The sequence below is a fragment of the Lepus europaeus genome, chromosome 15 (assembly GCF_033115175.1).
Source record: "Lepus europaeus isolate LE1 chromosome 15, mLepTim1.pri, whole genome shotgun sequence".
NCBI lineage: Eukaryota > Metazoa > Chordata > Mammalia > Lagomorpha > Leporidae > Lepus > Lepus europaeus.
In genome coordinates this window covers 35,716,141-35,741,903 of record NC_084841.1, presented here as the reverse complement: position 1 = coordinate 35,741,903, position 25,763 = coordinate 35,716,141, and the positions used below count along the sequence as shown (strand labels likewise).

The window sequence follows — 25,763 nt, the reverse complement described above, 5'->3', positions numbered from 1 at the left end:
TGGATGGGGGGACTTGTATGCTCATTCTCTCTCTCTTTACCTCTGTCTCTCAAATAAATTTTTAAAATTTCAAAAGGCATAAAAACCCATTATTTTTTCTTTAGTTTTTGGCCCACTTAATTGTGTTCCATTTTCATTGGGAAAAGAAGAATCAAATGCAAAAATCAAAAACTTTCATCTAAAAATGTTGTTCCATTGTGCTCACTTCAGCAGCACATATACTAAAATGCTGTTCCATTTTCACAAGATTTCTATCTCCCAGGCAATCTGGACACCAACACAAGTAGCAGGACCATAAAGTCATAAAGAGTCTAGTGTCTACAAAACATCTGAACATAAATCAAACCACTGACTTAAGCTGGTTATTAGGTCACTGTCAATATGTTTTATATTGGCCATAGGCTCTTAGGATACCCAAAAGCATTCTCTGTGAAAACAGAAATTCTACTTTAGAGATTGCTGGTTAGCCACTCAGGGTGCATTCCATTCTCGCACATGACAAAATTACCCTCTTCCAGTAAGGACTTGAATGTTTTGTTCCTTAAATAATAATGAAGATCAGTATACTACTTTCATAATAACTCTGGTATATCTGCTATCAAGACTATTTAGAGGACTCCAAAACTTGAAATGAGCTACAAATAAAATATTCATTTAATGTCCAATTAAGAAACACTACATTATTTCAGGCATGGAAAGCCAAGACACTGTGGCAATAAATAAATAAATAAATAAGACCTAAATGAAAGATCTCTGTGAGTGAGATCCCAGCGGAAAGAATGGGCCATCAAAGAAGGAGGTACCTTTCTATGAAGGGAGGAGAGAACTTCCACTTTGACTACGGCCTTGTCTAAATAAGGTCGGAGCTGGCAAACTCAAAAGGCTTCCATAGCCTTGGCAACTCATGACAAGAGCCTAGGGGGATTACTGATGCCATAAACAAGAGTGAGTCACTGTGCACTTACTCCCCATGTAGGATCTCTGTCCTTAATGTGTTGTACTATGTGAGTCAGTAGAATAACTAGTAATCAAACAGTACTTTACACTTTGTGTTTCTGTGTGGGTGCAAACTGTTGAAATCTTTACTTAATATATACTAAATTGATCTTCTGTATATAAAGATAATTAAAAATGAATCTTGATGTGAATGGGATGGGAAAGGGAGCGGGAGATGGGAGGGTTGTGGGTGGGAGAGAAGTTATGGGGGGGGGGGGGCGGGGAGAAAGGCACTGTAATCCAAAAACTGTACTTTGGAAATTTATATTTATTAAATAAAAGTTTAAAAAAACACTACATTTGTTTATGCCAGGTGCTAGACCAATGACAATAAACACAAAGGTAAATTGTAAGTGGCGCCTTAAAATACCTTTTCTGCAAAATAAGAATTGTATTTCCCACCTCCAGAATGAATGTGGGGATTAAATGAGCTAATATTTGTAAAGCACCTAGCATAACACCTTCAGTATTGAGCTAATTTTGAGTAGTTCTTTCATTTGTGCTATTATTTCAAACTATCATTTGCTGCTAAGCACTACCATGAAGAAATAATTTCTCATATTAAAAAAGCAGAAGCTAAGACTCAACAGATTAATGTGAAAAGTCAGAAATCAGGAGAATTTGGAAGAAAAAAATTTTTCTATCATCATAATCTAAAAATATGGCAGGCCTCCCTTTGTTGAGTTCTCATTGTTTTGTAATACCATCGATGAGCAGAGCACATGTGATAGAATGGGCACCATGGGCATCACTAGTAAGAACTGTGGTGAATCTTTTGAGGACCTCAACTTTGCAATATCAAAAACCAACAAAAAGATCTTATTCCCTTTGACCTTAAATTGCACTTACAAAAATTTGACCAAAGGAATTAATCAGAGATGCACAAGGAAAAATAATATATCCAAATAAAGTTGAAGAGATTATAGTATATCTATGTGCTATACAGATAGATCATAAAAATTATTAGAAAACTAAGCAGAAAATTAAATCTAAATTGGAAAAATAAATACATTATCTAGAACTTATTTAAACATATGCAATGAAAAGTCTAGAATTAAAATATTAAACATTAAGTGATAATTGGAGTTTAGATAATTTATTATTATTTACCCTTTTCTGTTTCTTCCAAACATTCTATATTAGGGAACTTTTACTTTTGTAATTAGAATTTTTTTAGGAATTACAGTTTCATGTGCCATTGAATCCAAATTAACATAAGACTACTTTTAAAAGTTCATAAAACTATAGAACTAAAAGATGTTTATTTTGGTGCAAAACAAATTTGAAGCCCATTCATAGTTTTGCATAATATACATTTCCATGAAGACCATCATACAAACTTATTAATATAATGTTAATACAAACAGAGTATTAGTTTGATTCACTACATTTACAGTCACAGACAGCTATAAGGATTATCTTGCAAGTGGTACAGGCAGTATAGGAATAAAAAAAACTCTGCCATATGTTAAAGGTAAGTGGCATGCACGAGGCGGGAGAAATAGAAAAGAAACACAAAAATCAAAGAGAATCATTTACTTAGAAAACCCTTCTTTTATAAAGGAAATTACATAACAATATGATTGCAAAACATAACAATATTTACTGACCGGCAGTTATACAGAAATAAAATACTTTGTTGATTTAAAAAGAACTATGAAATAATAGAAAAAATAAGAAAAAGATGAGATAATTTCACATCAAAGACAGTACTTTCAACAAGGGCCCCTTACGACCTTATTCTAACTACATTTACAGATCTATTACTGTAAGAGTCACTGTGGTAACTATAATTATAATAGTAGAAATTAAATAAAAATGTAAAAGGAAGAGAAATAAAAGAGACACAGATATTTGGGAGACATGATGACAAATTTAAGAACCTAAAGAAAATCAATTAGGGCTTCTAAAGTCTGTCTGGTGTCACTGGGGCCTGCCTTGGTGTCCAGATGTGGAGGTGAGCATGAGTTCTGCAGTCCACCCAAGAGGCTTCCATTTCTGTCGCCTTCACTCTAGTTCTGTGGACTCCAAAAGGTCACTTAACCTCTCTGGGCTTGAACTGCCTCTATGAGTATTAAATGGGAGGATTGTGATAAGTTTTAAGGTTCTGGGGCAGGCATTTAGCGTTGCAGTTAAGGCTACCACATCTCATATGAAAGTATCTGAGTCTGATTCCCAACTCTGGCTCCTGACTCTAGCTTCCTGCTAATGTGCACCCTGGGAAGCAGCAGGTGGTGATTCAAGTAGTTGGGTCCCTGCCATCTATGTGGTAGAGCTGGACTGAGTTCCTGGGCCCAGGCCCAGCCCCTACCCTTATGGGAATTTGGGGAGTGAATAGTGGATTGAAGTGCTCTATCATTTGTCTCACTGCCTTTCAAATAAATAAAAAATTAAGGTCAGTGTTGCAGCGGTGGATTGGGCTATCATTTGTAATGCTGACATCCCATTTCTAAGTGCAGCTTCAAGTCCTAGCTACTCTGCTTCTGATCCAACTCCCTATTAACGTGCCTGGAAGGCATCAGAAGATAACCCAAGTATTTAGGCTCCTCCCCTGTCATCTTTGGTGGGAGGCCAGAATGGAATTCTTGGCCCCTGACTTGGGCCTAACCCAGCCCTGGCTGTTGCAGGCATTGAGAAGTGAATCATCAATTATGTGGGTATTTGGGGACCAAACCAGCTGAAAGAAGATCTCTCTCTTTCTGTATCTCTATCTCTCTGACTTTCAAATAAATGGAAATAAAAATTTAAAATATATATAAAAGTGTATATATATATATATATATATATATATATATATATATATATAAAAGATAAAAGTAGAAAAGAAAAAGAATACTTGGGACTCTGGCATCCCACATCTGAGTGCCTGTGTTCCTGAAAGCTGTGGGCAATGGATCAAGTAGTTGGATCCTACTGTTACTATTGCTATTCAATATAGTCCTGAAAGTTTTAGACAGAGCCATTAGGCAAGAAAAAAAATCAAAGGGATACAAATTAGAAAGGAGGCACCTGCAGCGCTGGCACCCCAGGTTCCAGTCCCAGTTGGGGCACCGGATTCTGTCCTGGTTGCTCCTCTTCCAGTCCAGCTATCTGTTGTGGCCCAGGAAGGCAGTGGAGGATGGCTCAAGTGTTTGGGCCCTGCACCCGCATGGGAGACCAGGAGGAAGCACCTGGCTCCTGGCTTTGGATCGGCGCAGCGTGCTGGCCATGGTGGCCATTTGGGGGGTGAACCAATGGGAAGGAAGACCTTTCTGTCTGTCTCTGTCTCTCTCACTGTCTAACTCTGCCTGTCAAAAAAAAATAAATTAAAAATAAATTAAAAATTAAAAAAAAAACAAATTATAAAGGAGGAAGTCAAACTATCCCTATTTTCAGATGACATGATTCTATATATAGGGATCCAAAAGGCTCTACTGAGAGACTATTGGAACTCAGAAAAGAGTTTGGTAAATTGGTATGATATAAAATTAACACACATACACAAAAATCAATAGCCTTTGTAAACACAGACAATGCCTTAGCGGAGAAAGAACTTCTGAAATTAATCCAACCCACAATAGCTCCCAAAAAAGTAAATAGCTTGGAATTAATTTAACCAAGGATGTGAAAGATCTCTATGATAAAAATTATAAAACATTGAAAAAAGAAATAGAACAAGACACAAAAAAATAGAAAAATCTTTCATGTTCATGGATTGGAAAAATCAATATCATCAAAATGTCCATATTACTGAAAGCAATTTACGGATTCAGTGTGATCCCAATCAAAATACCAATGACATTCTTCTCAGATTTAGAAAAAAATGTCGAAATTTATATGGAAACAAGAGACCTAGCATAGCTAAAGCAATATTATACAATAAAAACAAAGCCAGAGGCATCATAACACCAGATTTCAAGACATACTAAAGGGCAGTTATCATCTTACAGCCTGGTACTGGAACAAAAACAGACATGTAGGCCAAAGGAACAGTGTAGAAACTCCAGAAATCAATCCATGCATCTACAACTAACTTATCTTTGATAAAGGAGCTAAAATTGATCCCTGAAGCAAGGACAGTCTCTTCAACAAATGGTGCTGGGAAAACTGGATCTCTGCATGCAGAAGTATGAATCAAGACCTCTACTTACACCTTACATAAAAATCCACTCAAAATGGATCAAAGACCTAAATCTATGACTCAATACCATCAAATTACTACAGAACATTGGGGAGATTTTGCAAGACTTTGGCATAGACAAAGTCTTCTCAGAAAAGATCCAAGAAGCATAGGCAATCAAAGCCAAATTGACAAATTGGATTATAGCAATCTGAGAAGCTTCTGCACTGCAAAGGAAACACTCAACAAAGTGAAAAGGCAACTGACAGAATGGGAAAAAATATTTGCAAACTATGCAGCTGATAAAGGATTAATATCCAGATTCTATAAAGAGCTCAAGAAATTCAACAACAACAAAACAAGTAATCAAGTAAGAAATGGGCAAAGGAATTAAACAGGCATTTTTCAGAAGAGGAAATTCAAATAGCCAACAGACACAAGAAAAAATGCTCAGGGTCACTAGCCATAAGGGAAATGCAAATCAAAACAACAATGAGGTTTCACCTCACCCCCATTAGAATGGCTCTCATACAGAAATCAACAAACAAATAATAATGGCAAGGATATGGTGAAAAATGTATCCTAATCCACTGTTGGTGGGAATGTAAACTGGTACAGCCACTGTGGAAGACAGCATGGAGATACCTTAAAAATCTGCATATACACCTACCATATGGCCCAGCCATCACACTCCTGGGAATTTACCCAAAGGAAATAAAATTATCATATGAAAGAGTTAACTGTACCCCCATGTTTATAGCAGCTCATTTACAATAGCTAAGATATTGAACCAACACAGATGTCTATCAACTGAGTGGATAAAGAAATTATGGTATATACATATGGGGTACTACTCAGCTGTAAAAAAAAAAAAAATGAAATGCTTTCTGTTGCAACAAAATGGATGCAACTGGAAACCATTATATTTAGTGAAATAAGTCAGATATTATGTGTTTTCCCTGATCTGGAGTAACTAACAGAGTACCTAAAACATAATGTTTTGGAGTGAAGTAGGCATTTTGAGATGTGATGATTGTTTATAGCCCTTGTCTCTTCTGTTTAGGCACAGTATCTTTTTCTTCATGTTATTTGTTGAACTCTTTACTTAGTGTAGGGTTAACTTTATGAGTATATAAAGTATACTGAAAAAAATATCTTTGTAAAAATTAAGCACAGGAATAGGAGAGGGAGGAAGGGTAGGAGCATAGGTGGAAAGGAGGATAGGGTGGGAAGCATCACTATGTTTCTAAATCTGTATATATGAAACACACGAAACCTGTATAACTTAAATAAAATTTTTTTTAAAAAGTGGTTGGGTCCTTGCCACCTGTTTGAGAGACCTGGATTGAGTCCCTGGCTGAAGGTTTTGGCTTGGTCCAGGTCCAGCTTTTGCAGGCATTTGGGAAGTGAACCAACAAATAGGAGCTATCTTTCTCCCTCTCTGCCCCTCCCACCTTTCTCTGTCTTTAAAATAAACAAATAGGGGCTGTGACATAGCCTAGTGGGTTAAACCACTACCTACAACATGGGCATCCCATATGGGAGCAGATTCCAGTCCCCGATACTCCACTTACAATTCAGTTCCCTGCTAATGTGCCTGGAAAAGCAGCAGAGGATGGCACAAGTCCTTGGGCCCCAATATCCAAATGAGAGACCCAAAAGAAAACAGGCTCCTGGCTTTGGCCTGGCCCAGCCCCGACTATTGTAGCCACGTAGGGAGTGAACCAGTGGATTAAGGCCACCCCTTAACCACCCCACACCATGCTAACTCTGCTTTTCAAATAGATAAAAATAAATATTTTAAAAATAAACTAAATGAAATATATCAATATATAAAATAAAATAAATACAAGACCTCCCCCAATCCCTACACATATCAGTTTGCCACTGGCTTTGTCAAAATTCAAATTCTCCCCATTTAATTTTTTTTTTTTTGACAGGTAGAGTGGACAGTGAGAGAGAGAGGCAGAGAGAAAGGTCTTCCTTTGCCGTTGGTTCACCCTCCAATGGCCGCTGAGGCTAGCGCTCTACGCGCGCTGCGCCGATCAAAAGCCAGGAGCCAGGTGCTTATCCTGGTCTCCCATGGGGTGCAGGGCCCAAGCACTTGGGCCATCCTCCACTGCCTTCCCGGGCTATAGCAGAGAGCTGGCCTGGAAGAGGGGCAACTGGGACAGAATCTGGCCGCCCTGACCGGGACTAGAACCCGGTGTGCCGGCGCCACAAGGCGGGGGATTAGCCTATTGAGCCGCAGCACCGGCCCCCATTTAATTTTAAAATCTTTTTTCCGACAAACCATATTGAAGTAATAATGAAATTTTACTGCCCCCTACTGGTCCTCAAATTCACTAAATAAAGCACAAAGCAGTTAGAATTCATTTTTAGGAAAAAAAAAAACTGAATTTCCAGTATAATCAATGCATTTTTCTATTCTTTAAAAATATTTGTATTTAAAAGCCACCAAACCTGACAATTTTAAGCAGGATCAACAACCTCTACCTTTCCAAAAATGCTGAAAATTTTGGGCAATTTCATTTAAAAATCTCTTAACTTGTAAATCTGTACCATCAAATCCTTTGTTTTACAATATGGCTAAAGAAATAAAGTATTTTTATGATACTAAATTATAATGAGATTTTCAATTAAAATATAAGGAAAATTCTAAGTTGTAAGAGTATTTTTAATATTGTAGCAAAAGAATGAACATAGAATATTGTTTTCTGTCTAAATTATTTATCATTATGAAGTCATACACTTATTTCACATATCTACATGTTTGTACTTTAAATGTTATTCAAAACTATTATTTAGAAAATGGAATCTATAATTTGAAAAAGCTTCCTAGCTAGACTTTTAATTATTTATAGGACATCTTCTTGCTTGCAAGAAGAGAATTAGAAACAAAAAGGAACCTAGGAAGTATCTGTGTTATTACTATTTTTCCTGTTCTTTTTTTTTTTTTTTTTTTTTTTTGACAGGCAGAGTGGACAGTGAGAGAGAGACAGAGAGAAAGGTCTTCCTTTTGCCGTTGGTTCACCCTCCAATGGCCGCCGCGGTAGCGCGCTGCGGCCGGCGCACCGCGCTGTTCCAATGGCAGAAGCCAGGTGCTTCTCCTGGTCTCCCATGGGGTGCAGAGCCCAAACACTTGGGCCATCCTCCACTGCACTCCCTGGCCACAGCAGAGAGCTGGCCTGGAAGAGGGGCAACCGGGACAGGATCGGTGCCCCGACCGGGACTAGAACCCGGTGTGCCGGCGCCGCAAGGCGGAGGATTAGCCTGTTGAGCCACGGCGCCGGCCTATTTTTCCTGTTCTGATCTTTTCTTTTTAAATCATACTGACCACAAAATGTCAAGATAGGAACTCTTAGAATGAAAGTGTAAGTTGGAACACATTTTCCAGAAACATGGCAATAAGTATAAAAGGTCTATAAAAAATAAGCACTTTCACTTCTAAGAATATATCCTAAGACAAAAATCATAAATGTCAAAGTGTTCTTAGGCACAAAGAAAAATAAAAATCAAACATCCTAAAATGTTCAGCACTAGAGAAAAATTAAGTTTATATATCCACATGATAGAAAAGTACAGTCTCTTAAAATAATATGTTAAAACTTTTTAATGATAAAAATTTAACAGATTGTGTCAGAATTTTAAAAATTGAATGAAGAGCAATATACAATATGATCATATAAATAAATAAATACACAGATATGTAATATACAAAAGAAAATCATGGAAGAAAATAAGCCAGAATCTTATATGTTTACCTCTGCATACTGTGAGGCATTAAAAGATTTTTTTAAAATTATGTTTCTTTTGTTAAAAAAAAGTATTTATTCAGTTAATTAATTACATTCAATTGAAAAGTAGATGGAGATAGACAGAAACAAAACCAGAAAGAAAAATCCTCAAATGCCTGCAACCACCAGCAATGGGCCAGGCTAAAATCAGAAGCCAGGACTCAATCCAGGTGGGTGGCAGGGACACAACTATGTGAACCATCATATTCTGCCTACCAGGGTGCACAGGAAGCTGCAATTGGAAGCAGAGCTGGGACTCAAACCCAGGTACTCTAATATGGGATACGAGTGTCCAAAGCAGTGTCTTAACCACTACATCAGCATCTGTCCCAGATTTTTTTCTTTATATCTAATTTTCCTAATTCTCTACAGTTGTGTACTTTAAAAACAGTCTTAGAAAATTATTAAAATTATTTCCATTGAAAACAATTAAAATTGACATACTCATTTCTACTGCAAATAAATGATAAGCACATCCACATTTCTAGAACACCTTTTTTTTTTCTTTAACATATCTGTTTCTTACCACACACATGATGTATGATAGGATAGCACCAGATGAGCCAATGAGAGCGCCTACGATGGTGAGCAGGTTATTGTTGAGCAGGAAACCCTCTGCACACAGAGCCCAGCCTGAGTAGCTGTTCAGCACAGTAATGACAACAGGCATGTCAGCACCCCCTATAGCAGCCGTCAAAGTCACACCCTAGGATGAAAATCACAACAGAACTCGAGATTAATAATATTAAAATAAACCTCTAACATTTTAATTATTTTAAAAAATATTTTATTAAAAAAGTTTACTTATTTGAGAGGCAAAGCTACAGACAGAGAGGGAGAGATAGAAAGGTTTTCTAGCCACTGTTTCACTTCACAAATGGCCGCAATAGCCAGAGCTGAGCCATCCCAAGGCAGGAGCCAGCAGCTTCTTCCAGGTCTCCCAAGCATGTACAGGGGCCCAAAGACTTGGGCCATCTTCTACTGCTTTCCCAGCCCTTAAGCAGAGAGCTGGATAGGAAGTAGAGCAGCCAGGCCATGAACTGGGATGCCAGAACTGCAGGTGGAGGCTTAGCCTACACCACAGCGCTAGCCCCACATCTTAGTTCTTAATCATTCTAGTTTTCCAAGTAATACATTTACTTAGAAGTTCTACTTCTGGTAATGACCAAGGACTTCCTATATGACCAGCTCTCCTACAGACAATAACAACTAATAACAACTAATAACTAATAATAACACTGAGCCATCTCATCTGCCCAAAAATCCCTAAATAAAGGCAGGGATGAAAAATGGGCAGAAACTGGAGAGGGGCTACACTAGGAAAAATATAGAACACCAAGTGAATTTCCCAATTGTTCCTTATGTCTTTAGACTAAAGTTAGGCCCCTATGGGCATCAAGTGCAGCAGCTACAACTAATATATGACTCATCTGACGACCCCAAGGATAGGGATTATGATGATTAAAATATCTGAAAAACGAGAAGGAAAATGCTACCAAAGGGCAAACTACAGAGAGGGAGCTCCAATTCTGTGTGCAAACTCCATCCAAATTGTCTGGCTGACTCTTGAACTATGTGTATGGCAGGCAAACTCTAAGCAATCCTGTTAAGAATAAAATAACAGAGACTTTAGCTTCTCCCACCACACAGGAGTAGAAATTTAAGTCTGGCCAACTTAACTCCCTACAAAAACAAAAAAATAAAAGTTACAATCTATTCTCTTTGGGCAAATGCAAAATTTACAGTTTCTATAATGTATCATTAACAATGTTCACCATGCAATCCAAAATTACTAAACCCAGGAAAGAAAAAAGGATAGTAAGGGACAAATATTTTTCTTTTTATTCTTCATACACCTACATTTTTTAGTTTCTTACAATCTGAGTATATTCATATATTACTTATTTTAGCCAAAAGCAAATAATATGAATAAAAATACTTTTTTTCAAATAAAAATCCATTTTATTTTTAAGATAATAAAGAAAAACTCTATCACTCAATACTTCTTCTTACTTGGACATTCTAACAGAGCTAATAAGTATAGTATCTTAAATATATTCACCGCTTCTCAAAAACAATAATTCTTGAAGTTTTGTATTTCTACAACAGATTTTCAGACTTTCTTTTAACTCTTCTGCTTTATTAGATTTAAAAATATCAAAATTATGCTTCTAAAAATAAAACAAAAACCAATGATATCTAAACCAGAATAAAACTGGATCATCAGTATTTATATAAAGATAGAATTTTAAGATCCTTCTTAGTGTCCCAAAGTTTCTGTACTGAAATCATGACCTAACTCTTATGATCACAAAAAAATAAGTACTATCAAGTTTCTGAATCAAGGAGTCAGTAAATGTTTAAAAAGCAATCATGGTATGTCTAATTTTGTACTAGGAACTCTAGATAATTTTTTTAATTTAAAATATAAACCTTGCTTACAAAGTATATAATAAACTAGAGGAATATGATGTGATCAGTGAAGAATGACACAGTACTACATATAACAGTATCATACACTGGTATGACAAAGAGCTAAACTGTAACATACAGATAACTTTAAAAATGCTCTAAGTATTAATATACTAAACATAAGAATTAGTGAGAAAGAGGAATATCAAACCTATCATGAAAGACCTCAGTGAAGTCCCTCACTGAGCACACTGGGTCAGTAACCACATTTCATTTTATACAATTATCTGATTTGGTGTCATATCTTTCAATGAATGTGCAACAAATGCTGAGAGACTGCCTAACACTGTCTTGGGATATTTCAAAGACTATGTTTTGGGTATTGTATAAACACCAAAGCACTCTTTTGTAGGCTTGTCACCCAGTAGGCACCTAATGAATGGAATAGAAACCCTGGGCTTTTTAAAACTCTTATTCACCAGCCACAGGTGAGTATCAAACCCAGATATTCCAATGCAATTCATGGGTGTCTTAACTATTAGGCTGAACACCTGCCTCAGTATGCACTTTTCAGTCCCTGACATCTTACCATGATAGCAGAGAGAGCAGACACAGAGCCCAGACAGGTAATTCCAGTCATAAAGCTCGGATCCATCATGAATGGTATTATTCCACCCACACTAGCAGCCAGCAAGCCTGCATTGAGTAAATGCCTTCCAGGTAGGAGAAGAGGGGCAGATTTCAGTATACCTAGAACCAAGCACACACGAAACTCAGAATGTAGAATGTGTCATAAGAAACTTCTCACAAGCATACTCAAGTGCATGCCATTCAAACCTAAGCTACAAAATCCACTGTTAGAACAATACAGTGGTATTACATTAAGATATTAATTTATATAACCAGATATGAAACATGAAAACAAATTAGAATTATTACACATAACAAACATTAAAGGGAAAGGAGGAAAAATATGGTTCAACTCAACTGCTCTTTTCCTGACTTGAACCACACATTTCTCTACTCTTTATTACTGAATCTTGAAAAGTGACTTTTTTTCCCGTATGACCAATACAGAAGTTGTTAAGTGTGGTTTTAGCTATTTAAAACTTCAATACAGAGTCCTAGTACATTAGCCTTTCCGATTGTATCAGCTGAGCCCAAGGGAGCAGAACCCTCATTTGTTAATTATTTCTGAAGACAAAGAATGAAACAAGAATGTTATAGACTTGAAGTTCTTTTATGCTTTTTATGTTTCATGCAAGTCCCCCACCTAATTTTAATGACTTCGTTTCTGAGAAGCAAAACCATATTTTTAAATCACTAACTAGTTTCTCTAAACACTCATATTTTTGTTAAAACAATAAAAGCAGCCTCTGTGAATTTTTTTTCTGCACTTATATTTCCATGATATACTTTAGCAGAAGCAAAAGTTGCCATGCTGCAGCCCTGAAATGTGTGTTTGTATTCAAAACTGCTGTCTGCTAATCATACCACCTTATTCAGCAAGGTACTCTCTATTCTGGAAAATGTATCAAGTTTATTTCCATGAACTCTATAGAGATATCTCTAATCAAAGTTACCAAGATGTTTTTATTTATATGTATTATCAAATGTCAAGTACATCAATTTCCGTTCACTAATTAATTTCCACAGTGGCTGCCTGTAGAAATAAATAGCTTCAAAGCTTTTTGAGCCTTTTAAGGGTCAGCAATGGGGAAAGAAAAATTTTTACATATTTCTGAGTATCATACAAACACTCTTCACTTAACAGTTTCTACTGTTATTCTATTTTCTGAAATTGAAATGGACCCACAAATACCCTCAACAATAGATATTTACCTGTAGGTTGAGTTACTTACCCTGCAATTTCCCATAGGCAACAAGAGACCCACTAAAGGTAACACCACCAATGTAAGTGCCAAGGTAGGCCACAATCTTGGTGAGATTTGCTGTTGCATCCATGGCAAAATGTGGATATTCTACAATGTACTCAGCTATGCAAGTAAGTACAGCTGCTAAACCCACTAAACTGTGGAAAGCAGCAACTAACTGAGGTAAATCAGAAATCTGGATGCGTTTGGCAATTGTCAATCCTGTTGGGAAATGAAGGTCAAGGAGAGATTAAAACTTGACAGAACTTTGAGGAACAGCCACAACAAAGATCACATTTAAGAGTCTCCATAGCTATGACCAATAACCATTGCCTTACTCCTAGTATGGGCTAAATATTCTCTACAGTGGCTGTACAGAATTTAAAGCCATTGACTCTATATGTATACCCAGCTCAGCTAACAAGGTCCACTATAATGAGCACAAATACGTAGCATCAATGACAGTCTCTTCCCCTTACTAACTACAATTCCCTAACAAACACTTCTTCACATTACTCAAAGCTCCAATCAGATCCCCTTACATTTTCCACTATGAATGAACATCACAGACTCTGTCCTCTACAGCCAATGCTTGCTCCTGTGCACACAGAAATAGCTGCAATATGAAGACAGCATTGGTTTTCAAGTGGGTGAGTGGGAGCCAAGTTCAAAGGTAAAGAAGGCAAAAAATATGGGTGGCAAATTCCCAAATTAGGAGACAGCAAAGAGTTTCATGGCTACAGGTGGGTTATGGAGGAGTGGGTTCAAAATATTTGCTAGGATCAAGTCTAAAAAATTTCCCTGGGGTCAGCACTGTGGTGAAGAGGGTAAAGCCACATCCTGCAGTGCCAGCATCCCATATGGGTGCCAGTTCAAGTCCCAGCTGCTCCACTTCTGATCCAGCTCTCTGCTATGGCCTGGGAAAGCAGTGGAAGATGGCCCAAGTCCTTGGGCTCCTGCACCTGTGTGGGAGACCTGGAAGAAGCTCCTGGCTCCTGGCTTCAGATTGACCCAGCTCTGGCCATTGCGGCCAGTTGAGGAGTGAACCAGCAGATGGAAGACCTCTCTGTCTGCCTCTCCTCTCTGTGTAACTCTGAGTTTCAAATAAATAAATAAATCTTTTTAAAAATAAATAAATAAAAAATAAAGTCCAGATTTATGTCATTTGGTTATTTCATAGTGTAAATATTCTAACTAGGGCTGATTTTAATCTACCAATGTGATTTCATGGAATGTAGAATTGGGAGAAGATGTACAGTAACCCACCATTACAGTATTTCTACTGCACACATACAAATAGATATAAATGACCTCATGAACATAGGCAATAAAATCTAGTCAGTTGGAAAGATGAGTTTTTAGTTTTTTTACCTTATTTTATAATTCAATTTATTTGGTTTTGAGTTTATGTAATTTAAGTATTAATAATGGTTATATTCAAAATCCAGCTAGCAAAATTACTAAACATTTGAAAGTCAGCAGAGCACTAAAAAAAATTAAAGCAGTGGTTTTCCTGCTGGCCCACATGTTTTCAAAGTTTTTAACAAGTAACTGAGGTAGCATCTCCTGCTGTTACTTATACCTCACAGAACAAAAGATGACCTGTACCCATTCCTCATACATATGTAAGTATTCCAATCCCCCATTCAACTATTAGCTAATTGGACACAGTCAGTGAAGGAAAATAACTATGCACAGGGCATTTTATGGCCCACTCATTTGACTCAGTTGATGCACACAATATTGTTAAATGCTTACATTAGATTGAGAATTTTCTCAACTGTATGGAATTTTCACCAAAACATATATTTGTTGAAACAACTTCCTTTAAGAGAATCTAATTCCTTCACTTATATGGGCCTCACGCAGAAATATATGTTCAGCAATAAAGATGCTACTATTAAAAGGTATTACTCCTACTGTAATTCTCCTAAATCCATGAACCTAATTGCCTTCAGGTGTTTGCAGGGCATGCATTCACATAAAGGAAGAAGCCCACAAATACTTACCAATGGTACCACCCAAAGCCATTGCGCCAGACATCTGAGCTAACAATTCCGGGCACGGTTTTAGGCCTCCTAAGGTGGCTGCCAGACCTCCAGCAACCCCAACCATGCCCAATGCATTGCCAAGACGCGCTGTTCCCTGGGTAGAAAGGCCAGCCAGGGCCCCAACACAGCACAAACCCGAACCTAGGTACATGATCTTTTCAGAGGGAAGGGGAAAGAGAGAGAGATTACTTTTTTTTTTACATTTTAAAATAAACTTTATTGAGGTATAACTTACAGTAAGATGTTCTCATTCTACATGTAGTTTACTGAGTTTCACAGATATGCATGCATTCACCTGTAATTACCATTACAATCAAGACATAGAACATTTTCTTGACCCTAAAAAGATTCCTCTTATCCATGTTCGGTCAGTCCCTGCTGTTCCCCCCATACTCCCAGTCCCAAGCTATTTCCCCCATCCCAGGAAACTACTGATAGTCCTCTGTCACTATAGATCAGTTTTTCCCTTTAAAGTATTTCATGTAAATAGAATCATACAGTATTTACTTTTTTATTTCTGGCTTCTTTCTATTGATCTGATGCTTTTGAGATTCATCTATGTTGTTTGGTGTATCAGTGGTTCATTTCTTTTATTACTGAGCAGCACTCCACTGTATGGCTACCTCATAGTTAGCCATGTACCTGCTGCAGGACATTTGAATTGTTTCCAATCTTTGGGTAACACAAATAAAACTGCTATGAACATTCAAGTGGCCCTATACTATTTTGGTTCTCCTATCTCTGATCACTCTTCCTCTGTTTCCTTATAGTAACTTTTTGAGTGACCATATCAACATCCCCCAAATGTTGATATTTCCTAGGGTTATATACTAAGCCAGAAATTATTCTTCCTGTATAAATCCTCATTACGGTTTTCATCTACTTTTACCATCTCCACCCCTACCTACATAGTGATAATTTCTGAGTCTATGCATTTCCTGGGTAAAGCATATACATCCATCTCATCTTATTTCACAGCTCCTCCAGACAGTCTTAACTCATACTCCCAGATTGGTCTAATGACCTTCCAAGAGAGAGATTATTATAACTTTCAGTGTATTAACTTAGAGAGGACCTCTCTTGTGGAAGCATGTTTCTGAGGACAATTTTAAATTCAGATAAGAGAGACAAATCTAAGTTCTTCTTTTAATTTTTTATATATTTTCCCATCTAATTATGAGTATTAACATATTAAACACTTTAAATTTGCAATTGTACCATTTATATAAACTGGTTTCTTCTGGATTTGCTATCATACACAAATACAAAGAAAAGTACGTAAACATCAACAGTTACTATTGGATCTGGGGAAAAAAAAAAACTTTGATGTATGTCCAAGCTTCTATGCTATAAGTTTAGTCTTAGGAGATTCGTAAGACAAAAGAACTAAATATATTTTATAAAATATTAAAGAGGTTCCAAAACTTCTGTAAGATCAAATGATCAATAAACAGCAAATAGGGAATTTAGACTTCAATCTCTCTGATTCATTCCTTCAACTCTTCTCAAAAAAAAGTTCCATTCATTCAACAAATTCTGGTTGTTGGGAAGGCAGAAGAAACCAAGAGAGATATGGCTTTCCTCTCTAGAGAGGCTTCAATCTAGTGACAATCATTGAAAAGAAATGGAAAACAGAGTTCAGAACAAAGCTGAGGCTCCATCATAACTATATTCCTATTTGGAACCCTCAAAACTCAACTTGAGGGGGCGATGCTGTGGTATAGTGGGTAAAGCCATCGCCTGCAGTGACAGCATCCCATATGAGCGCTGGTTCAAGTCTCAGCTGCTTCCCACCCAACTCCCAGCTAATGCGCCTGGGAAAGCAGTGGAAGATGGTCCAATTCCTTGAGCCCTTGCACCTATGTGGGAGACCTGGAAGAATCTCCTGACACTTGGCTTTGGATCAGTCTGGCTCTAGCTGTTGTGATCATGTGGGGAGTGAACCAGCAGGTGAAAGATCTCTCTCTCTCTCTCTCTCTCTCTCTGCCTCTGCCTCTCTGTAACTCTGCCTTTCAAATAATAAAATAAATCTTAAAAAAAAAAGATTACTTCTGTTTTTATATGTAACATTAACTTTCAAACTATCATTTTAAAAATATATTGGCATAACAGGACAGAATGCCTTGGGTTTATAAAGAAAGAAAAGGGAAAAAAGAAAAAGGACAATTAGCACTTGAAAATTTATCAACTTTTTTACTGATTATTTCATGGTATCCCTATAACAATTTAGCCAGGTACATAATAAGATGCTAATAACTTTCTTAATTCTTTTTGATGTAGTCTGGGAGTAGTGAGGAACTGAAGACTGCTAGCATCTGTGCTGCAGCCCATGTGTAACACCTAAAACCTCATCCTCTTCCATGCTAACATAGCTGTTGGGGTAGCGCTGGGTAGAAATCTCCAACATTCCCAGCATACCTACTCCCCCTCATGCACCTGACTCTCACTCCCCTTAATGCACCATCAGCACACCCACCCTCATCATGCACTAGATGTCAGACACTTTCTACATTTCACCACATGTGCTACAGCCCCATAACATATCAGACGCCATGACATGTTTGAGATTTCCAAAAAGGAGGCACCAAAATGGTTGGTACTTGAGCCACCACCCCCCAAACTCTGCCCCCACTTGAATATTCAATTAAGTCCCATTCTAATGTCAACCCCTATCTTATAAAAGAACCCCAAACTTTGTTAATCGCAGCTCTCCCTCATGAGGTTGCCTGCACTCCCTTCTGAGTATGTACTCTCCCTTTGCCCCTAAATAAATCCTGCTTTCCTGCTCACCTGTTTCTACGTCTCCTCCTTGAATTCTTTCATGCATGGAGACAACAACTTGGACCAAGTCTAGCTGAGGAATCTCCTCCACATTTTCACATGAAGGAAAACTTAAGTACACAGTTAAACGCATGTTGCGCATCCAGCAGGCAAATCTTTCTCTGGAATCCAGGGTCCAGATCCTTAGAGGATTGGAATGCTCTGATCAAGATGGTTCCAGAGTTATATTTGCTTGACAGGTCGAGTTTTGGTTAACAATAATGTTAGAAACTGAACACAGTGGTAAAAAATTAGAACTTTCAAAAGATACTCTTACTTGTTCAATGTTATAACCACTGTAGAGAGCAGCTAAATATCCACCAACAAAAGTGCCAGCAGGGAGTAGATACAGGTAATTATATTCTGGGGGATCCGTGGGACGCTTGAACATGTCCAGCATTCTCTGAGTCACCAGAAAACCACCTTATGAAAACAAAAGAAATATAAAACAGAAATAGGTATCTTATTGAACAGTATTTTTTTAAGTGTTAACAATTTTTTCTATTTTTATTACCTGGGCATAAATAAAATTTTGTGTAACATTTTAGAATTTCAAGATTAAAAATTCTAGTATTCAATCCAATTCCACTAGAGTGGAGGACAAAACAAAAAACCTAAAAACAGGAAGAAAACTTGCTATCTGGATGCAAAAACCAGCTATTTCTGCGTGACTAAAAGTAAATACCCATTCAAAAATCTTGGGAATGCAAAAGATCAAAGGTTAGGTTTTTTTCCAGTAAGTTATTCTATTTGTTAATCCATGTAACAAATGATAAGAAAAAATACCATATCAATAAGTACCATGTTTCTTGGATACATTAAAGAATTTTTAGCTACAAAATTGCATCAAAAGGGTCTCACACATGAGTGATGTGCTAGACTTTCAATTTTCAGAAATAAACATAGTCTGTGCTGGAATAAGGGGAAAGACTAAAATGTTATCTAAAATGGTACTTTTTTATAGATGTTATGGTGATAGCTCTCCAACTAATTGAAAACTATGCATTCAATAACTTTCTAGTTAGCGTGCAGAAAGACATCATTCTATTTGTTAGCTTTGGGGTACTAAGGAGGGGGGAGTGTTCTCTTACAAAGAGTTTCTAAAAATTATTGATAGGCAAAACCATTTTTCCTTCACAAAGAACATTTATGGTCTGAGTAAAAGACTTTTTTTTTTCTTTTTTGACAGGCAGAGTGGACAGTGAGAGAGAGAGAGAGACAGAGAGAAAGGTCTTCCTTTGCCGTTGGTTCACCCTCCAATGGCCGTCGCGGCTGGCACGCTGCGGCCAGCGCACCACGCTGATCCGATGGCAGGAGCCAGGTGCTTCTCCTGGTCTCCCATGGGGTGCAGGGCCCAAGCACTTGGGCCATCCTCCACTGCACACCCTGGCCACAGCAGAGAGCTGGCCTGGAAGAGGAGCAACCGGGACAGAATCCGGTGCCCCGACCGGGACTAGAACCCAGTGTGCCAGCGCCGCAAGGCAGAGGATTAGCCTAGTGAGCCGTGGCACCAGCCACAGTAAAAGACTTCCTAAAAGTACAATTAACTTCTTAAAATCAGAATGTCTATTTTAAAGTGATTTATATTTGCTTTACATGTCCACTAAACATAGCACTCTGGGTTCGTTCATCATCATTATACCTGCAATGTTGACTGAGGATATGAATGTGGCAAGAGCAGCAAGGCCCTGAGAAGTTGTGGAGGGATACAGCTGTCCTCCCATCAGTGCCAACCCTCCAACTGCAGTCAATCCTAGAAAGCAAGTATAACAGGGTAAATAATTACAGTGACAGGACCTCACATACATAGAATTCATAAAGAAAATATCAAGTCAGTTTTCTTTCATTTTCATTTAAATAATACACAGTCATCCTTCAGTATCCTTATGGGATTGGTTATGGGAACCACCCCTCATCTATGGATATCAAAATATGCAGATGCTCAAGCCTTTTATATAAAATAGCATAGTTTTTGCATATAACCTACACACATCCTCCTATAGACTTTAAATAATCTCTATATTACTTATAATAATAATACAATGTAAATTCTACTTAAATATCTATTACATTGTATTGTTTAGAAATAATGACAAGGAAAAAATATCTACATGTTCAGGACAGATGTAATTTTTTTTCTAAATATTCTTGAGTCATGGTTAGTTGAATCTACAGATGTAGAACCCAAGGAAGTAGAGGACCAAATGTAAAGACCTGTCCTGACAGACTGTTGTCAACATAGTCCTTTTCTTCCTAAAAGCACTGTTTTAAGCAACAGGTTACCAAAATCCTTTCTCCTTCTCTGTAAGGATATGACCTTCCTTTAACTTTCTAGCTCTATTCCTCTGATAAAGCTACAAATCACTGAGGTGACCAGATAACATTGCTTACGGTAAAAACTGACCCCTGGTGGATACTTTTATCTGAACTAGAAATAATTATTTATGATCTGTAAATATCCAATGAAGATAATATAGCTTTGGGCTTTGCTGGGTGCTAGACTGTTCCCAACAGAGCTCCTCGAATCTACAGCAGTGTTGTAAGAAATGACCATGGGCCCTGAGGCTTTGAAGCCAAGGAATTTCTCATGCCTGTCCAGTGTGGGTCTTATTTCCTCACATCTGAACCATCACTAGAAGCCAAAGAAAATAGCTCATGAGCAGCCATAGGGACTGCCACCAGGACTGCTGTGTAGACTTGCACCAGAGAGAAGCCCCTGCTGTCCCACTAGCAAACTGTGATTCCTGTCCCATGAGCCTCATAGTGAACTCAATGCTATGTGTGTCCTATTGTAGCCTTGTTACACTGAATGTTTAGTTGAATCTAAGAGGAATCCCTTAAAGATGTTGCAACAGTGGTTCTGTGAAACACTGGTTTTCAAATTCCACCAGTGGAATCCTTTCTCTAAAAAAAATCATACTTGAAATAAATACCAATGGATTTACACTACTTGAAATGGGAGCAGCCCGAAGGGCTGACACATTCCCATGTCCTCTTACTTCACAACTCCACATCCCACACCCTCTGAGAGCCCCTGGGTCACCACAATACAGCCTCACACACGAAGTGAAACAGTTGGAAAATAAAGACTTTGTAAGCCCCATTGAAAACACTCACAGGATCAAATGAGCCTATGAAAATCTAAGATGAGAAAAATGGAGAAGGGAACAAACCTGAGATTGCATTAGTCACAGACATCAGTGGTGAGTGCAGAGCGGGAGTCACGCCCCAGACAGTGTGGTAGCCCACAATGCCAGCCAAACCAAAAGTGGTCACCATCTGAGAAAAGGCTAGATTGGGAGCCACAATGCCCAAACCCAGTATCCCCGTGAGACCTGCAGAAAGAGAAGAAAGAGTTTAAGATGACTCCCAATTAGCCCAGTCAGATTAAAAGTGTGCACATACACACATCCACACATACCCAAACATGTGGAATAGTTAATGTCTGAAATTCTACCCCCTTGCCAGGAATGAGCAGATATTTTACATATTTCACAACTGAGAAGTGGTGGGTGGGGGGAATTCTGTGAACAAAATCCAAATTTCCAGCTACCCTCAAAACAAACTGTAAAGCTCTAGTAATATTTATGAGTCACCTTAGTAACAATTTGCACATTTTCCCCCATGTATATTGTCTTCTTCCATTTTAACGTTCATTGACAATGCCACATGTGTTTCTATAAACGTTTTTAGTCCAGAATTATATGCCTATAGAGGATCTACCAAAGGATTTTCTACTTGGGCAAGACAAAACCTTTTTAAGACAGGACTTTTATGAGGCCAATTTTATGTCACTCTCAGATTTGGTGGAGGAAGAGGAGTTTTAAAAGAGTAGGAAGGATTTCATTCACTCCAGCACCTCCCCAAAACATATGGCTTCCACCCACCCAGGACAGAAGTTTTGCAATTGCTCCTGAATCTGGACTGGACTGCTGGCCAGGGCAGTCAGCTCCAGCCTCAACACAAGTCAGCCATCGGGAATTTACAAAGAAAAGAAAAAAAAATACAAATTAAATTAAGAATGTGCCGAATACCAACAGTCAGCTCTGAACATACATCTTTAATTATCGCCTTCCTTAATAGCAAACATGTGGACAGTTGTTCTGCAACAGAAGAAAGGGTTACCTAGTGGTCAGTAAAAACACAGTGATAGTGAGCAACCAGGGAGCTGAACTTTAACTTTCCTGAACAAGCTACACTTTGTTTCCTTGGTAAGAATTATTACTTTATAAGTGGCACAGCTAGAACATCAGGAATTGACATTAAGTTGACTTTGAATCATTCAATAGGACTGTCATTTTAATATATTTTCCTAGCCACATAAAGCATTTCCAAGGTTCCAATGCATGGCCTGTTAACCATTTGGAAGGAGAACGTGATAAAACATTGTTTTACCTTTCAGTTAAAGATTAGAGAAGCTATATGGGTTTGTGGATAAGAATGTTTTTGGAGGGAAGGCATATAGCCTAGTGGTTAAGATGCCCTCATCCTACATTGAAGTACCTAGGTTTAATATCTGCCTCTAGGTCCTGACTCCAGTTTCCTGCTAATGCATACCCTGGATGGCAGCAGTGACAGCACAACTGATGGGTTTCCTGCCACCCACATGGGAGACTTCAGCCCAGTTCAACTCCAGCCATTGCCAGCATTTGGGAAGTGAAGTGGCAGATAGGAACCCTCTGTCTCTCCCTGCCACCATCTCTCTATCTACCTGTCCAACTCTCTGTGTCTTTATCTGTCTCTCTGCCAAAAAATAAATAAGTAAAATATGTTTTCTTATATCAGACTCCCTGATTCTGTAAAAATATACCATTTTAGTGAATTCTTATAAGGAATAAATGATAAGTATTTAATGCAATGTCTAGTACTCACTAAATGACCACATTAATCATGAAGCATTGAACTATCAGAATCCACAATTCCTGTGTTGAACATCTAAGATGGCAATCACATCACACACCTAAAAGTTTTCTTATCAACTATTTAATAAAGTCTTCATTCATATAACAGAAAAGAACAGGAAAAGGAAGCAAAGAAAATCACATTCCTTGAAGAATCCTATTCAAACAGATTCCCTACACAGAGAGAAGAAAATAATCTTGCTTTAAATACGAAGGAGGAAGTTCTAGGTAAAGTAAAACAAATGTTAGGCCATCCTTTTGCTCATTGGATTATGGTATTGTAATATCTATTAAAAAGCAATATTCCTTGCCTCAATAAATATAAGAAAAACCTAGAAAAAACAATCATCATATATGTCCTGCTATATTTTTTATATTCTCTCAAAGAGAAATGGAAAAATCATGGTCCTACTCATAATACACTCCATGTACAATATAATAATCTAGTTTCTTTGTCATAACAAATGAGTGGAAGTAGGAACACTACTCCATCCATTCACAGTGTTCACAATCCAGCCTTTCTGCTGAGACTTGCTCTTCACTCAAGCAGAATTACATATTTAGCAGTAAGACATCTGGACTCACATGGAAATACGGAGAATGCTGAGGTTACAGGAATTCTGTGTGTCTGGTGCTGGTCTTTAATTCTTTATAGTTTGCTTTGTCTTGTTTTTCTTTTAGCCCTAAGTAGATCTGCAAATTTTTAAAACACTGTATGACAGAGAAACTAATCTAAAATCAAATATCTAATTTCAGCCTCTAACAACATATGGCCAAAATGCATAACTGTCACTATTCAACAATAATTCTTTAGAGTTTTCATGAAGATGAATTTAAAACACAAATTATATGAAATTCTAAAGAAAGAGATCAAAATTAAATGCGCAATTTTTTTTTACTAGATGAGCAACAGAATGCTAGTAAAAATTTTCAAGGACTTTACCTTATATCATTTTATCTACCCTTCAAAGCAAACACTGGGATCCCCAGTCTTACCCAACTGTGCAAAAAAATCACAACTCAAGTTTTACAAAGCTCAAAAACCCCATAATTTTTATGTACACTTAATATCAGCACAATATGACACACAAGGGTATTTCAAAAGTTCAGGGAAAATAGAATTGAAGATGTTTTATTTTGGTCCAAAAAAATTTGATATCCATGCATATAAACATTCTTCAAAAAGTTCATAGAAAATGTATATTATGGAAAAAGTATGCATAGATTTCAAAAGTTTTGTACCAAAATGCACATCACTTTTAAAATTGTTTTCATTTATTTATTTGAAAGGCAGAGAGACAGATAAAACTCTCCCATCTGTGGTTTCATTTCCCAAATGCCTGCAATAGACAGGACTGGACCAACCAGAAGCTATGAGCCCAGATTCCATCTGGGCCTCTCACATGGGGGGCATGGATCCAAATACTTGAACCATCATCTGCTGCTTCCCAGGTTGCACATTAGCAGGATGTAGAAAACAGGAACATAACGAGGACTTAGTCTAGGCACTCTGAATTAGGATGCCATTGTCCCAAATAGTATCTTACCCACTCTGTCAAATGCCCATTCCCAAATATACCTTCTAATTTCAATTTTCCATGAATTTTCTGAAGTATCATCATATTTTAGCATATTTGATATAAATAAAAATATTACTGAATATTTTAAAATATGTCTTAAAAATGAAAATATTAATAGCCTGTATATTGCATCATATGTATTCATTTCAGTATTATCATGGAGCCTTATCTCTTGAGATAGTCAATCAACACAGTCTCCAATTCTACAAAAAGGGTACAAGTTACATCTTGGCAAAAAATCAGGCCTACCAACCAGAGTTAATTACCAATGAAATCCAAAGAAGAACAGCATTTAATTTATTAATGTTGACAATCACAAAATTCAAACAATAAATGAGACCCTCACCTGCTGTATATGCTGAAGCCGTTGTCATTGTCTTCCTGAAGGGTGTAATAGTTGCCGCTTTTTCAGCTTCCAGCTCAGCTACTGTCTTCTGCTTTACTGGGGCACCTTGTGGAATATTTTTCGGTGTGGGAGCTGGGAAAATTACTTCACCATCCTAAGAGATATTAGAAATTAGCATTTTTACAAAAAAATTCAATTTACAGAAGGCAGCTTCCTATTGAACAAAACACTTCTTATGAATGCAATTTTCATAAATAAATTCATGTAATTTATAAGATTTTATATAAACTTATGTTATAAATACATGATGCATGTGTTACATACACATAGATATAGAATTTATATGTTCTAGAACATACATGAAAGAATATAGCTCAATCCCCAAAAAGTACATAGGTGGAGAGAATACTAAATTTTTACTTTATTCAATTTCTATTTGTTTCTGTTTTCCAAAATTAACATATATTTTCGGTGAGTCACGTCTACCTGTATTTAAAATATTTTTTACATCATTGTGCATTTTTAAACAATTATATTGGTACAATCCTGGTACATCAATACTTTATTAGAATACACCTCAATTCCAAGAGAATTCTTCCACGAACAGAAATCCTAACATAAGTACATTAAAAGCCACAGGAAATAACAAATCTCATTACTTACCTTCATCACTACAGTTCCTCTAATGACATGACCCATGGTACCAAAGTCAAAGTCATCTTTCACTTCAAAATAAAAATTGTCTTTGTCCGGGCTGATGGCCTTCAGGAGTTTGGTGATATTGTTGGAGTACAGAGTACTGGCTTGCGTGGCCATCCGGCTCGGAAGGTCTGTGTAGCCTATGTGAGTAATTCCCTAAATGAACAAAATTATAGTCAGAAAGGTCT

The 25,763-nt window shown here is 37.4% G+C and overlaps 1 protein-coding gene across 4 annotated transcripts in view; it reads right to left on the bottom strand.

Annotated features, from left to right (window-relative positions):
* The window catches only part of NNT (nicotinamide nucleotide transhydrogenase), a 101,877-nt gene that overhangs the window by 33,467 nt on the left and 42,647 nt on the right, over nt 1–25,763 (bottom strand). For all 4 annotated transcript variants that reach the window (XM_062211790.1, XM_062211789.1, XM_062211793.1 and 1 more), the window contains exons 9-17: nt 25,540–25,731; nt 24,877–25,030; nt 21,223–21,384; nt 19,692–19,802; nt 18,327–18,472; nt 15,188–15,383; nt 13,167–13,400; nt 11,894–12,054; nt 9,419–9,598 (exon numbers count right to left, since the gene is read on the bottom strand). In XM_062211790.1, coding sequence (XP_062067774.1) covers nt 9,419–9,598; nt 11,894–12,054; nt 13,167–13,400; nt 15,188–15,383; nt 18,327–18,472; nt 19,692–19,802; nt 21,223–21,384; nt 24,877–25,030; nt 25,540–25,731 — 1,536 coding nt within the window. The remainder of the gene's footprint in view (nt 1–9,418; nt 9,599–11,893; nt 12,055–13,166; nt 13,401–15,187; nt 15,384–18,326; nt 18,473–19,691; nt 19,803–21,222; nt 21,385–24,876; nt 25,031–25,539; nt 25,732–25,763) is intronic.